General features: G+C 53.4%; 1 protein-coding gene across 1 annotated transcript in view; it reads right to left on the bottom strand.

Moving 5' to 3' along the window:
* Nucleotides 1-1,307: 1,307 nt before the first annotated feature.
* The window catches only part of ZZEF1 (zinc finger ZZ-type and EF-hand domain containing 1), a 103,935-nt gene continuing 89,397 nt past the window's right edge, over nucleotides 1,308-15,845 (bottom strand). Inside the window, exons 45-55 of the mRNA XM_039254499.1 lie at nucleotides 14,453-14,644; nucleotides 13,600-13,700; nucleotides 12,379-12,514; nucleotides 11,916-12,275; nucleotides 11,242-11,385; nucleotides 10,620-10,788; nucleotides 10,135-10,233; nucleotides 9,365-9,530; nucleotides 4,383-4,536; nucleotides 3,766-3,837; nucleotides 1,308-2,089 (exon numbers count right to left, since the gene is read on the bottom strand). Coding sequence (XP_039110430.1) covers nucleotides 12,180-12,275; nucleotides 12,379-12,514; nucleotides 13,600-13,700; nucleotides 14,453-14,644 — 525 coding nt within the window. The 3' untranslated portion in view covers nucleotides 1,308-2,089; nucleotides 3,766-3,837; nucleotides 4,383-4,536; ... (3 more) ...; nucleotides 11,242-11,385; nucleotides 11,916-12,179. The remainder of the gene's footprint in view (nucleotides 2,090-3,765; nucleotides 3,838-4,382; nucleotides 4,537-9,364; nucleotides 9,531-10,134; nucleotides 10,234-10,619; nucleotides 10,789-11,241; nucleotides 11,386-11,915; nucleotides 12,276-12,378; nucleotides 12,515-13,599; nucleotides 13,701-14,452; nucleotides 14,645-15,845) is intronic.

The raw sequence follows: 15,845 nt of genomic DNA, 5'->3' as shown, positions 1-15,845 counted from the left end.
ATATAGGATTTGGGTCAGAATCTCTTTATAAATCAGGCACATGTTTCCACGACACCTTTATTCCTGCCGGTTTTATCTCCTGCCTGGCAGTTCTGCCTCCGAGAAGGATCAGGGAGGCTGGTCTTGGTGGCATCCGTTCTTCCAGACACTGCGGGCCCATGGGGACGAGGAGCCCAGCTGGGCGGGATGCGGGGTGGCGGGGCCGCAGGGGTGAGCGGGGGAGAGCAACGGCTGTGTGCGAAGCAGACCCTGGGCTTGCTCTGTGCAAAGTCGGAGAGACCAGAGCAGCAAGGACGGGGTAAGACAGCGGCAGAGGAGAGGCCGGCATTTACCACAACTGGGCGTCTGGGCCGGACGGGGAACATGGTGGTGACCGCCGCAAGAGGTGTGAGCCTGCCCTGCCGTCTGTCCTGCTTTGGTCGGTCAGTCTGGGGCACAAGGGTCATGGATGGCAGCGAGGCGAAGCGGCAAGCACACCGTCTCATTCGTCTTCCAGGCCCCTGTCTACACTGCGAGATTGGCCTGGGCCTGTGTGGTAATGGAGCGTGGGGCCTTCTCTGAAAGCTGAGAGCATTTCCACCGAGCTGCAGTGCCTGGTTACTGCATCCCAATCCCATGGGGGCCAGGCTGAGCCCCGGGCCCCGGGCCTGAGGTACCCTCCTCTGGGTTTCCACCTCCTCTGAACTGTGCCCCACACGGCGGCTCAATGTGTAGCCTGGGGCTGGACTGAGACTCCAACTCTAAGGCCACACGAGGCTGCTGCGTCTTGGCCTCCTGACCCAGAAGGAAAAAGTGCTTCTGCGAGGAAGACGTTCCTGGGACCTGCACCCTTGGGCCCTTCCAACCCAGACCCCCGCAGGCCACGAGAGTGTTGAGCTGCTCCACTCGGGCAAGCTCAGGCCCAGATGCCTGCCTTGAAATGGCAGAGGCCCCAAACGCTCTTCCCCGGGCCTAGCGCACAGCCCACAGCCCACCCTGCCTCACATTCCAAAGCAAGGCTTTGGAAAGAGGATAACTGTCAGCACTTCAGGCAAGACTGTGATCAGGAAAAGAAAAATGGAAAACAGCATTCGCGAGACCTAGTGCACTTACTGCCATACAAAGGGCAGCTGAAGAAGCAGCCGGAGCCCTGGGGTGGCCGTGAGGGGCTGCCCGTGACCACAGAGAAGAAATAAAATCATGTATCTTTTGTTTGTTTGGTTTTCAGTTTTGGGGGTTTTTTTACTTCTAAAATAAGACCTCATCTGGTAACACTTCAAGTCTTTCAGTACAGAAGCTACAGAGAATTCCTCAAGTCCTGTGCTTTCACAAACAGCGTGTCCCCTGCATGGCTGTCGCGCTGGCCCCTCCTGAGGCCTTGCAAGGGAGTCATGTGGTTCTGCTCTAAAAACACGAGGTGGAAACTGGAATAGGTTAAAACAACTCGACGCAGACGTGCTGGGAGCCGGTGCACGAGTGATGCGCACGGGCGGCCTGCTGGCCGTTTCCAAGGGCACTTTTCTCACCGACGACTTCTGCGGGGCAGCTGCGTGAAGGCTTGGGGACCAGGTGGTGGCCGGGATGGGCGCTCATCAGCTTTGGTTTGGGCTGCCCAGTCTCAAGAAGCAAGAGCAAAAGGAGAGCACCCAGGCCAGGCCGCCGCTGCTGGAGGTCTTGCTGAGGGAGACGGCTCTGGGCGAACGCCACCTTCCCCAGATGGCTCCGGCTCAACGGAGACGGAACCCTTTCCAGGCTGCTCTCTGAACAACCTTCTCAAGGGCCCCCGCCTGCCCTCCTGAGTAATTCTGAGTGACAGCTCATTCTCACATGCTATGGGGTGTGCAGGCGTCTAGCTTGTGACGTGGCAAGTTCTTGGAGGCGTGGCTATTGGCATTCTACCTGGCGAGGAAGGGAGAGCTCAAGGGGAGCCGGACACTGACAGCACGGGCATTTCCCTGAATGAGTTTAGATGTCTGCTCTAAAACCCGTGGGGACAGATTAGCTAGTTCCATGCACACCATACCAAGGGTTAACACTTGACATTCCAGAGGCGAGTTGCCTTGTTTGGGTAGTTGATGGCCAGGCTGATAGCAGCAATGTTCTGTAGAGCCTGTGGAGGGAGAAAGGGTCACTGCCAATGTCAAGAACCATTCAATCGCTCATTTGTCATGTGTGGACTGAACAAGACCCTCAGCTGAGCATGGGGGCGGGGTTGGGGCGAGGGAGACACAAGCAGATGCGACTCCCCTCACCCGGAGCAGCAGAGCCTAGAGGAGAGAGAGGCAGATTCCCTCCAGGCCACACGAGGGCTCCGAACATAGGGGAGAGACAGCAACACCGCCCCGAGAGAGGGGCAGGTGGAATGCTGGTGGGCTCCGTGGACCCAGGGGACGCTGCCCACGGGGTGTCCAGGCAAGCTCTTTAGGGAAAGGGGAGGAGGGCACAAAGGTGCGGAAGGGAATAAGCAAATAGGCGGTCTGGGCCACAGTGTTGGAAGGGTGCGTGCCAGGAAGGAGGACGCCCTGGAGCCAGGCGGAGGCCGCGGTGCAAACTCAGTGCAGCGGGAGCGGGAGGCGGCTGGGGAGGACGAGGCAGAGCCCTGGTCCAGCACAGTGGGTGGGCGGTGGGGAGGGTCAGAATGAGGGCGACACTGGGCACTGGATGGGCCAGAGGGAGGAGCCCACAGGAATATACAATGTGGAGCGCTAGGTGCCATACGGTCTAGTCTCCACGTTTTGCTGTGTATCATGGAAGCAGGGGTAGCGGGGCGGCGGGGGCAGGTATCTGTTAGGAGGGAGGGAGGTTCTACGCTGCCGACGGGCCTTAGGAGAATCTGTATAGATGGGGGGATCCTGCTTCTCCGCAGGCAGGACCCTTTCCTGTGAGGGGACCACGTGCTCGCCGAGCAGACTTGCGGGAACAGACTAGGGCTCTGGCTGGACCCTGGGCAGACCTCCCCTGCTCTCAGCCTCAGTGCCCCTCTGTGTCCGCTGCAGGGCTGGACCACAGGCTCTAGGGTATTCAAGGGGTCTGTGGTCTGGGCCTGGGGGTCCCCGAGACCCTCTCCGGGGCCCTGCACAGTGAGCACCACGTCACAGGAACGCTGAGACATCGTGTGCCTCTGCCGCGCTCGCGCTGGCGCTCCGGAGCCCGTGGGAGCTCCCCGGGGGCCGGCGCGCCCGCACAGCTGCAGCGCAGGACACGGGTCCGGCGGGCGCGGAGCACGGCCGCCGCCTCGGGGCTGATTTTGTCCGGGAACGCACAGCTGTCTTTCAGAGTTAACACGTTACTCATGTTAACGTGGAGTCAGTTTACTATTTCTTAAAATGAAGTGATAATGAAGTACGTAAGTGTTTTAATTTCTAAGTTTAAAACCTAATTTCTGACGGTATCTATCGATATGGGTAACACACGAATGAAACCTTTTTAGGATCCTCAATAATTGAAAAGTAAAAAAGGGCTCTGGGACCAAACTAACTGTCAGAGGTTCTCCTACCAGGGAAAAAGGTTACATCCAAAATTATCTGAAATCTAACTCTATGGAAACTATGGCCAAACTGTCAATTTAAGGCATTGGGTATTTTGGTTTCAAAGACACAAAACACAGCTGAGCATGAATGACACTGACAAATGGGCTCACTTCCTTCTCGGACACTGCAAGTGGGCGATGGGGTTGGGACAGAGCCCCAGTTGGAGCCGGGGGTTTCTGCCCCTGGTGATGGGGCCGTCCGGCCACGAGGAGGCAGCCGCAGCAGCCAGCACTGGTGGGGGGGGGGGGGGCAGTACCTGCGCCGCACAGCGGAGAAGGTAGTCATCGGTGGTTAAGGCCAGCAGGTACTCCCGCAGCAGCCCCAGCTCCTGTGGAGAGAGCACGGGCGCGGCTGGAGGGGACACCGCTCGGGGGACACCCTCCCGTCCCCATGGCAGTCACGCAAGGGTGATCGCTGCTGGCTCTGTGGGCACCTCACAGCATGACCTCACTTAGAGTCACGGGAGGAGCTGGACCGCGAGCAGCCGGGTGCCCGGTTCCGGGGGAGGCGGGGGGAGGGGTAGGCTCTGCCCTGACTCACCCACAGGGTGCTCCGATTGGTTTCCTCACGTAAAAACTGAGGGGTAAGCTGAAGAACTGGGAAAGACCCTTTCATCTCACATGTGCAACAAGCCTACTGTGCTCACGGGAAGTAGGAGGAGGAAAAGGAACCCGTCCGTTTTATCTTCCAGAAGTCACTACTGTCAAGCTCTTCCCCTGTGGCTTTAGGCTGAACATAAGAGCGTTCCGGGCAGAGGTGAGGCCTCCCACTGCGGGTCACGCCTGCCCCCTGTGCAGCTCTGCTGCGTCCCGGGCGCCACCCCAGGGCTCGGCCCTCAGCCCGGGCAGCGGGGGAGCTACAGCGGGCGCTCACCTCGGCGCGGTTCTCAGTGACGAAGAAGAGCTCGGTGAGGGCGCGGTGCAGGGGGAGGAGGATGCCAGGCTGTGTCACGTCCTCCAACAGGCTGTACTCCATCTGGGTGAACAGCTGCCACAGGGGCTTCAGCAGCGCGAGGTCACAGAGGTCGCTGTGGGCGGGGGTCAGACGTGAGACCGACGCCGGCTGACTCCCCCCCAACACCCAGTAAAGTCATTACTCTCCCCCCAAATGGCCAAAAAGACTCGCCGGCGGCAAACAGGGAAAGGGGCAGAACCCAAGCTTCGGAACAGGGCTCCAAGGGTGCAGGGGACCCCAAAGCCCAGGCCCGTAAGTCAGCTGTGTGTCTCTGAACGGTTGTTAGGAAGAACCTCCGTGATGGTGGAAAAATCTTGAGGTAAGTGTTACATGGAAAAAAGCAGGCATAAAACTGCAGATACAGTATTGTTTACCCGCATTAAAAACAACAGTGAACAAATATATTAAACACGTTATCAGTAGTTATCCGTTTTCTGGATCTTCTGCACCGCTCGTTGATTTAACAATCAGGAAAAAAAGGAAATTAAAAGGCAATCACAACCATTATTATAATCTTAGTTCATGAAACACAAAAAATGTGCTTGTGAGGTCGCTCGGGCCCGAAACCTTTCCCAGTAAAGGAAACCCTTTTCTACTGGATAGGCCTCCGTTTCACTCCGAGGGAGGATGTGCTTTAATTCCAGTTCAACATCCTTATAAGGAGAAAACTCAGGAAATGACATTCTGAACATTACAACATGACTTTATACATTTATAATCTTAAATTTTGCTTTTTCTCTTCAATGTATGACCTTAAGAAGTATTCTCTGCATTTATTCTTGGAGACAATAATTTTTTTCCCAGAAGAGGGAGTTTTCCAAAAGCACCAGGAAAATGTGGCTAGATTTAGAGAGACAGCTCTACAGCCAAGCTTTTAGGAAAGCGCTCTTGTGTGGCTAATCCGTGCCTCATGTGGCATGTGGCAGCCACCCCTCCCCGGGGGCTGCCCATCCCCTCTGCCCGGCCCGTCTCGCCCCAGGACCGAAGAGAGGACTGAGGAAGGTCGGTAAAGCGCAGGAGCGCATCATGTGCAGTCGGGAAGGGTCTGGCCGTCCAGACAGTTTCATGCCATAGATCAGCCACGCGGTTCTCACTGCAGGCTGCTCTCAACAGGGCAGATGGGAGCTCTTGTGGGCTAAGGGGCCTTTGTTGCACATGAGGACCCGGCGCTGACCGCTGTCACGGCTGGCTTTCTCTCTCCCTCCTCTGCCGGCGTGCACGCAGACGGACTCAATGTGCCACCTCTCTCTTTCCCTTTATTTTTAAGTAACAGCTCCGTATCGCCCCAGAAGATGACGTGCTATGTTGAATTTCGTCTCTCCACTCTGACCGGCATCCTGTGTCAGTGTGCCTGGAAACTGCTAGGGAGGCACACTGACACTGAGCGTGAGGCACACAGGTGACACGTCACTGACACTGAGCGTGAGGCACACAGGTGACACGTCACTGACACTGAGCGTGAGGGACACAGGTGACACGTCACTGACACTGCCCTCCAAGATGAGGGACAAGACAGTCTTTAACGCCCACTTCTACTCAGTACTCTAGGAGAGGCCACAGCTAATGAAAAAAAGAAAGAAAAAGCTTCTAAGGACCAAGAGGAAGAACGAAAACTGGTTATTTGTAGATGGCGTGACTGTGCTCTGAATAATGCACACATGTGCTCTCGAAGTTACCCAACAGAGCACGGTCATTAGAGACAAGAGAGATACACGGAAGTTATTTACACATGAGCAGAAACAAGTAAGAATGAGAATTCTACGACACCAATTACAGTATCATAAAAACATTAGATAAATCTAATTTAATGGAAATCCTCTACGTAGAAACCTGTAAAACATCACTCAGACCTGAGCATAGGTCAGAATCGCAGAGAAAGGGAATCAACATGTAACAGCTGTGGACTAGAGGGTTCAGTGCTCTGAAGTCAGTCCAAACTCCGTAAGGTGGGAGCGGGTGTGTGCATGTGAGTTTCGTGAACAGAAATATACAAGTGGATTTGGAACAATACAAGGTCCTGGAAGTTCTAGCTGGAACATTTAGGCAAGAAGAAGAAATAAAAGGCATCTACACTAGAAAAGAAGACGTAGAAATGTCTGTTTTCTATAGAAAACACCAAAACCTCCACAGAAAAACTATTAAAACACATAAATTCAGTAAAGTCACAGGGCACAAAATCAACACAGAAAATTCAGCTGCCTTCTCTTCTTTTTTTAAAACTAGGTTTCACAGCCAGCGAGGAGTCCAACACGGGGCTTGAACTCACAATGCTGAGATCATGACCTGAGCGGAGATCAAGAGTCGGACGCTCAACTGACTGCGCCACCCAGGCGCCTCCAGCTGCATTGTTATACAGTAATGACAACCTATCGGAAAGAGAAACTAAATAAGTAATCCCATTTGTAACAGGATAAAACAGAATAAAATACTTAGAAATACGTTTTCAACAAAGGAGGTCAACAATCTGTACACTGGAAACTGTAAAGCACTGATGAACAGAACTGAAGACACAAACAAGCAGAAAGGATGTTCCACGTACAAGGAGCAGAAGAACACTGTTAAAATGTCCACACTGCCTGAAGCAACGTACCGATTCCATGTAGTCCCTACCAACATCCCAACGGCATTTTCACAGAAATAATAAAAACTCTAGGAGAGGTCATAGCTAACGAAATGTCCTAAAATCCATCAGGAATACGAAAGACCCCAAATAACCAAATCAGTCTCAAGAAAGAGCAAAACTGGAGGCACCGCACACCCCGCTCTCAAACGTAACCAGGAACTGTGGTCACGCACACGGTACAGTACGGGAGTAAGACAGACATAACAGTCAACGAACAGAGAGCCCAGAAATAAATCCAGGCACAGACACTCAATTAATTGACCAAGATGCCAGGAATATGCAATGACAGTCTCCTCAACAAGTGTTGTCAGGCAAACTGGACAGCCACGTGCAAAAGCACAAAAACTGCATCCTTCTCTTATACTATGCACAAAAATTAACTCAAAATAGGTTAAGGACCTGAATGTAAGACCACCAACTACAAAACTCCTACAAGAACACATATGCGTAAGCTCCTTGACATTGGTCTTGGCAATGCTTTTTTTGGATTTGACACCAAAAGCAAAAATAAACAAGTGGAAGGAACTACATCAAACCATAAGGCTTCTGCACAGTAAAGAAGACCACTCACAAATGAAAAGGCATCCGGGGAATGGGAAAAAGTAGTTGTAAACCACACATCCAGTAAGGGCTTAATACCCAAAATATACGAGGAACTTCTACATCTCCATTTCAAAAAAACCCAATTAAAAATGGTCAAAGGACCTGAACAGATATTCTCCCAAAGAAGACACCCATATGGCTAACATGGAAAGATGCTCAACAGCACTCAGCATCAGGGAAATGCCAGTCAAAACCACACTGTCACCTCACATGTGTGAGGGTGGCTGGTATCTAAAGACAGGAGGTAACGGGTGCTGGCGAGGACGTGGGGAAGGGGGGCCCTCGTGCACTGCTGGTGGGAATGCAAACTGGTGCAGCCACTGGGGACACAGTGTGGACACAGTATTCCTCGAGTAATTAAAAGCAGAACGACAGTATGATCCAACAGTCCCACTACTGGGTTTATATCCGAAGGAAATGACATTTTTATCTCAAAACAATATCTGCACTCAAATGTTCATTGCACCGTTATTCACAATAGTCAAGGTACAGAAACAAACTAAGTATCTTATTGATGGAGGAGTGGAGAAAGCAAATGTGGTGCATATATACACATATACACAACGGAGCCTGTGAAAGAAGGAAAGTCATGAGACAGAAGCAAGTCCCACCGTTGGGGATAACTGGGTGGACCTGGGGGGCATTATGCCGAGTGAAATAAGCCAGAGAAAGACAAACCCTGCATGACCTCACTTGTATGTGGAAACAAAACCACACAAAGAAACAGTCAAACTCATGGACACAGAGGGTGGAATGGTACTTGCCGGAGGCTGCGGGTGTGGGAAGTGGAGAGGCTGGTCAAAGGGACAAACTTTCAGCTGTAAGATGAGTAAGGTCTGAGGATCTAACGGAGACGGAGGTGATGACAGAGTGCGGTACTGGACTGTGGCGAGGCGAACGTCAGTGCCGTCACATGCGAGAAAGGTAACATGAGGTGCTGGGTGCATTCAAGGGAGTTGATGTCAAGGGGCCCTTTCACAACGTGGACACACACGAAACCACCACCTTCTAGCCTGTATATACGTTACAGTTTTGTCAATTACACCTCCCTGAAGCTGGGAAAAGAGAGAAACAAACCAATTCTAAGACGCAGGCGGAGATGCAGAGTCAGAAGGACAAGACAGCCTCGAAGCTGAAGAACAAAGGATCTACAGGACTACAGATGTGTGTTTGTTAGAAAGCAGCGATACTTCAGACAGTGCGGTACTGGCACCAGGAGAAACACAAAAACCTTGGAACAGGAGAGACCAGACACAGATGCGTCTGTGCAGACACCTCCTTTGTGACCAACATGGTGCTGGAGTGAGGCGAGGGACAGGTGGAGACTCGTGTTCACATAACTAACCCTGACCTCTGACCCCTGCACTTCACATCATGCACAGAAATCATTCCATGTGGAACGCAGAGCTAGAAGTGGAAGAAAAAAAAAAAAACAAAAGCTTCTAGAACACAGGAAGTACCTTCACGAGCCCAAGGTGGAGTAAGGCGAAAACTGCCTCAGCAGAACAACAAAAGCACTAACATAAAATATGACTGATGAGCGGGAAGATGTGAAAATTAGAAACCTCTTTTCACCAGACACCAGTGCGGACAAATGGCGAGCCAGAGGGGGAGGAGACATTCCTAGCTGTTCACAAACTCCCCGCGAAGGACTCTCGCACGGAGGGTGGCTCACCTGTGGGTGCAGCAGCGGACAATCCTCAGAAGCAGGTGGATGGCTTTTAACCGCTGATGGCCGGTCTGGCGACAAGCCACACCCACCAGCCATTCCCAGATCTGGGACAGTGGGAGGTGGGGCACAACTCTTTCTTCTGACAACATCTGCTTCAAAATCTCGAACCCTGGTCCACACCCACAAAACACCAATATTTTAAAAATATTAACTGCTCAAGTTTTAAATTAAAAAAAAATTTTTAATGTTTTTTATTTATTTCTGAGAGAAAGAGACAGCATGAGCAGGGGACGATCAGAGAGGGAGACACAGAATCTGAAACAGGCTCCAGGCTCTGAGCTGTCAGCACAGAGCCCGACGCGGGGCTCGAACCCATGAGCTGTGAGATCGTGACCTGAGCCCAAGTCGGACGCTTAACCGGCTGAGCCACCCAGGCGCCCCACAAGTTTTAATGTATACAAGAAAACAGTTATGATCATTTAAAACTTTGCCTTTTTAAAAGCAACCCTAGGAACGTTTTCAGCTCCTCACTTTTGCAAAACGCCCTGCGAATTCCAAGAAACATGTCTTTTGTAGGTGCCCATGGGTGGCTCTTCTCCCTGTCCATGCAAGTGTACAACCAGCCACCAGAGCATAGCACAGCGACCGTGTGTAAGCATCAGAGAAAAGCACCTGCTCTGACTTTAACAACGATCCGTGACACAAAGGCTCCTACCCCATGCCCGAGTGTCCCCAGCAGGCCATCTTACGCATGGAAAGACCAGGGCACACACCTGTCTGGAATCGCCCGAGGTGTCCAGCCGTCACGGTGAATTTATAGCCCCATTCAGTGTTGCTCATGTCGGAAGTGAAGCGGTAATACAGGGTGTCTCCTGGGTCACATAAAAACCAGACACAGGTCACGACACTGCAGCGACGGGGAATGGCAAGCGAGATGCTCCTGATAAAACAGACTAAGCCCTGTATGGCATCCCTCTGAGCCCCTTCTCTCAGTATTGAGTTTGTTTATTTATTTATTTACTTATTTATTTATTTGTGAGAGAGAGACACAGCACGAGCAGGGGAGGGGCAGAGGATCGAAGCAGCTCCAGGCTCCGAGCTGTCAGCCCAGAGCCGGACGCGGGGCTCAAACCCACAGACCGTGAGATCATGACCTGAGCCGAAGTCGGACGCTTAACTGACTGAGCCCCTCAGGCACCCCTCATTTTCGAGTTTAAATACTTCACGTTAAGAGTTGGGACGACCAAATATTTATTACCTGGAAGCTCAAAATCCTTCCATTTCTGCTGAGACCCACTGAAAGTGTGTCGATCCTGCTGGAAGTCACTGCTGCTGGACATGGCGAGCTCGTCGCAGCCCTCCTCTGTGCTGCACTGCGCGTCGAATTTGACGGAGAGGTAGATTGCACCAGGGATGTGGACTTTATCCTGGGGAGGGACACAAAGACACCCGTCATTCCCTGGGCTTGCCTCCTGCCGCATCCGGCAAATGTGAGAGGGTGTCAGCCCTGCCCTCCCTGAGCCCTCCGTCTAGGGGGACGAGAGCTCGCGCACAGGAATTAAATGAAGGACAGGGGTCTCCGAGGTGTGGCCATGTCATCAGGAGATGGTGCGGTGAGGGCTGGAGCCAGGGCCCCGCTCTGGCGCACTGCCAGAAGATGTCGAGGCTTCCCTGCAAGGAGCTTGCTGCAGGAAACGTGAACTCCCCCCACCCAGGCGCCTGGGGGCCCACTATTCCTATTAAAATACAGTCAGAGGAAAAAAGACGGGGCTGTGGAGGCTCCCTGTCCTGGGACCAAGGAGGCGCCCTCTAGGCCAGGACCGCGGGAGGGAAAGGGACGACCCTCGCGGGTCCTGCCAGCCACACGTCCTAGAGCGTACCTCAAAGTTCGTGTTATTGTTGTACGGGTGTTTGGACTCCCTCACTTGCACCTCCATCCCAGGCTCCTCCATGAACTGGCAGGCGGCCAGGGCCATGGTCCCCAGCATGCTCCCTCGGCAGCCCTGGAGCACCTTGCGCAGGATCTGGTGGGACACGAAGCAGCAGCGTCAGGGCGTGCCAGCGGCAGAGAGGAGGAGGAGCCCATTCCCACCCAGGGCCCATCCAGAGGGGGTGGCATCACCCCACCAGCAGCCACTCCCTGGTGGGGGGGGGGGGAGGGCGCCCTTGCTGTAGACCGGGATGCGTTTTCCTTCTGGAAAACACCACTTCTGAGGGCTGACGTTCCAGGAACAAGACGCAAACCACCCTGGAGGCGCCCTGTACCACGAAGAGACCAGTGGCCGTAATTCACCCTTCCCCTCGGACCCGGCACCCGGAGAAGAAATGGGCCGGGGGGGGTGTACGGAGTCAGGCTCCATGGGATCGGCAGGTCGAGCGCTCTGTGCACACCACGTGTGCCAAGGCTGTGAGCTCCGCTCTGGGCCAGGACTTGGGAGAGCCCAGCCGTGCCCGCAGCCTGCCCGTGCCGCATCCGGAGGAAGTGTGTTCAAACGTGGGGGCGCAGAGGAGGCGTGAAGAGGCGCGTGCCCAGCCTGGCCTGGTAAACAATCACCTTCTCCCACTGATGCTTTTCTTCCAGCTGCATGAACATATCCAAAATGTAGGTCATATGGGCCGGGCCGCTCAGCTCCAGGATGTCCTCGCTCACGGGCACGTGCTCGGGCCACTCAGCGAGCAAGGACGCCAGCACGTGGCGGGCATACAGGACGGCCGTGGCCTCGTTCACGCGGAAGAGGTACTCGCGGATGGCCCTCTTGCTCTTGCAGCTCAGCTCCTTGTGCAGGAGGGCGGCGCTCTTGCTCCGGCGCTGCTGGGCTTAGCTCTGCTGCAGTTCGCTCTCCGTGCTGGAGATCAGCTTCTGGGTCACGGGGTTGGACTCCGCAGTGGCCTGGTCACAGCGTGCGGGCCGGGACTGCAAACCCAAAGACCACCGTTACGGCGGCCCGCCCCTCCCAACTGGCTGGGGGGCGGGGCTCAGGGGCAGACCTTCAGTTTCCAAGGTGGAGGCGACATACCAGACACGGTAAGATAATCATGTCTGTGTCCACGGCCTTGGCGCTCTGCTCCTCCAGCCTCAGGCTCCTACTGGGCTGCCACCTCTGAGCCAGGGTCCGGATTCTTTCGTCCGTGGTAAGCTCATCCCCATCAAACCTGCGGAGAAGGGGCACGGGGCACAGAACTGCAGTGGGACACTGACGGGAGTTATTTTCCTGTGACTCTGCAACTGCATCATCACCCCCGCAGCGTGTCGTGCCAGTTCCCTCGGGCACGCAGACGCCCATGCACACACTTGTGGCAGAGAATGCAAGCCTTCCCTCAGGACCCACTCTCCCCTGATCCTGGAAACAAAGTTCCCTGAAGCTGTAGCAAGATACACAGCCACTGGCTGGCGACGTGGTCCCCAGCCCCTCCTGTAGCTAGACGTGGTGGTGCCGCCGGGCTCTTCCCCAGGGAGGCCAGTGGCGTAAGGCAGGCCGCTTCTGGAGCCCACCCTCAAGCACCTGCGTTGCGGACACACTCCTCTCTCGGCTCCCCTCTCCGCCCCCCCATCCCCGGGCGGGAACAGAGGTGGCATGGCTGAGCCATCTGGTAGCACCGGATCGCTCCAAGGGGCAGAGCTGCCTACCCACCCTGGACTGTCCACCAGAGGAAAAACAGACCCAATCTTCCTTCACCTGATGTTTCTGGGTTTCTTAGTTCCACAGCTGAGACTGTGCCCTGCTTCCTTTCACAAAGGACTTGAGGCAATATATGAGGAATACGTACGGGGAAATAGAAACACAGGATGAAAACGTAAAAGGAAAGTTAAGATGGAATTGAATGTAAGTTAGAATAGGAAGTCAAAGCCAGGATATGAGGGACAGAGGCGGAGGTGAGCTGCACACACTCGGGGGAGCTGGGCGCAAGCACCAGCCCTGAACTTCCTGGCAAGAGAAAGGGAGCATTATTAACTGTGCGATAAGCACTGGGGGAAAGCCATGGAAGTAACATGCCGCAGTGAACAAGCAAACCACACTGGCCAGAAGGCCCTGCTTAGCGGTGTTTGTCCCAGGACGACACAGGAGAGAAACCTTGGCATCAGTCTCGATTTCCGCAGCCACAAGGGACACACCACCACTCAGAGGATGCCTGCGTGCGGCGGTCAGCTTTCACATCGCTCACGAAGAACCACACACCGGCCCCACGTCATGGCCCCCCAGGAGTTTTTACCCACGTGTTGCTGGCAGGGTCCTCACCTCTTCTGAACCTCCAGGAAGAAAGAATCGGTCCTCTTCATCTGCAGCTCAAATATGGCCCTCAGAATGTGCAGAGGGGCATTGAGGGCATCGTGTGCCATCTGAAGTGGAGGAGAGACTATTTAAAAGTGTTTCAACACACCGCGGATCGCCTGAATTCAAAAGGGATAAAATAACTATTTTCTAAAGTTACCACAGATTATAAGTTAAGACCATTGTGTGGTCACTTTAAAATTATAAACTCTGAAACACGGACTGTGGAATCCGCTATTGTAAAATCAAAGGAAAACATAAAGCATGGAAACACCAAAAGATATACCAGGCCCCCAAAAGCAGTGCTAACTGCCATCCGCCACCGCGTCCCTGCCGGCTTCTCTGCAGCTGCCTCGCGCCCGTCTGACCGCTGGCACTGGAAGTCCAAAGCTGTACTTCCTTTTGGTTTCCGAGGAAACTGAACTTGCTTTCCCGACCTCCGGCCCTAACCCCCCGTGTGCTCCTCCTGCGGTGGCTGCTCCGAGGGATAGCGCCTCCCCAGGGAACGAGCGCGCGTGCCTCTCAGAAGCCGGGGAGACACCAGGGAAGGGCTGCAGACTCTGAGCACGACCGCACAGCCCTATTTCACAGGAGAGACGACCTAAAGCATTTAGACCCCAAAAGCTTAAGAACCAGTATGGTAAGGGCTTCTCCATTCGTCCAGATCAATTATGCACAATTCCAACTGCGTCTTCGGGAAGGGGCTCCCAGCACGTCAGACAGAGGCATTTTCGCACGGAGGTGAAAACAAGATGCAAGCCAGCGAGAAACCCATCCTGTGGAGTCCCTCCGCCGTCCGCACCGCGGCCCCAGAACTCACCAAGAAACATATTCTGGTGGGCTCATCCAGGCTTTCCAGAGGATCTAGCTTCCTCTGCTCCGGCTCGCCAGGGCTGCTGACCATGCCTTCCGCCTCCTCCCCTTGATCCCCTCGCTCATCTGGCTCCAGGGTTGTGTGCTCGGCCGAGGTCTGGATCTCCTTCTTTGAGGAGTAGAGCATGATGGACAAAATCTAGGGGCAGGAAACCAGGCAGGGCAACGGTGTGGGGGTGCAATGGGTGGGAACGTCACCCACATCTTTAACCCTCAAAGGGTAGAAATTATTTGACCTCTTTTTTTTTTATTTTTAAAGTTTATTTATTTTTGAGAGACAGAGACAGAGCGTGAGCAGGGGAAGGGCAGAGAGAGAGGGAGACGCAGAATCTGAAGCAGGCTCCAGGCTCTGAGCTGTCAGCACAGAGCACGACGCGGGGCTCAAACCCACGAACCATGAGATCATGACCTGAGCCGAAGTCGGCCGCTTAGCCAACTGAGCCACCCAGGCGCCCCTGACCTCTTTAAAAGATGTACAGATTCACAAAAGAATATGAAAATGAGTAAAAAAAACAAACAAACATAAAAACATGTTCGGTTGTACCTGTAATCAAAGAAATGCTAACTAAAACTAGGAGGGATCTTTGTGTTTATTAGCTTTGCTCCTGACAGTGCAGACTGGTATCACTCTGGAATTCATTTTGGTGACGTGTAAAGACCTAGAAGAAGAATATCTACTGCCTTTAACCCAGCCAATAACTCACCTTTTAGGAATAACGTAAAATGTGTAAAAACTTACATTCACGTTATGGTCAATGAAGCTGGAACCTGTCTTCATGTGTCCCTTACAGCCATTAAACACGGAAAACTGCCTAGTGACTGAGGGACTGGCCACGGCATGCACTCTCTGTGTCTGAGGCTGTACGTGTAACACGGACACAGAAGAAAACAACTAGAATAAGGACATAAATAAAATGCTAACAGCAGCTGTGCGTCTGAGGTGAAATTTGAAGTTTTTCTTTCTTACAGTTCGAATTTTCTGCAATGCGGTTCTTTATTTGAATAATAAAAAAATTTTAGGGGCACCTGGGTGGCTCAGTCAGTTAAGCATCCAACTTCGGCTCAGGTCATGACCTCAATGTTCGTGAGTTCAAGCCCCGTGTCAGGCTCTGCGCTGACAGCTCAGAGCCTGGAGCCTGCTTCTCTCTCAAAAACAAATAAGCATTAACAAAATTCTTTTTAATTTAAACCACTTCCTCAGATCGAGAGCCCAGGTGCTCTCCAGATTTCCCCCATTACTATGCTTCGACACATGTCCCTGCAAACTAAGCAGCCCTCCTGTGCCACTGAGAGCCGTCTCCTCACGCTCGGGCCTGTCGATGGAGAAGGCTGGCCTCCCA

The sequence above is a fragment of the Hyaena hyaena genome, unplaced genomic scaffold (assembly GCF_003009895.1).
Source record: "Hyaena hyaena isolate Hyena2069 unplaced genomic scaffold, ASM300989v1 scaffold_492, whole genome shotgun sequence".
NCBI classification, from domain to species: Eukaryota; Metazoa; Chordata; class Mammalia; order Carnivora; family Hyaenidae; genus Hyaena; species Hyaena hyaena.
Note: the sequence above shows the minus strand (reverse complement) of the source record. Positions and strands in the feature narration are given on the sequence as shown.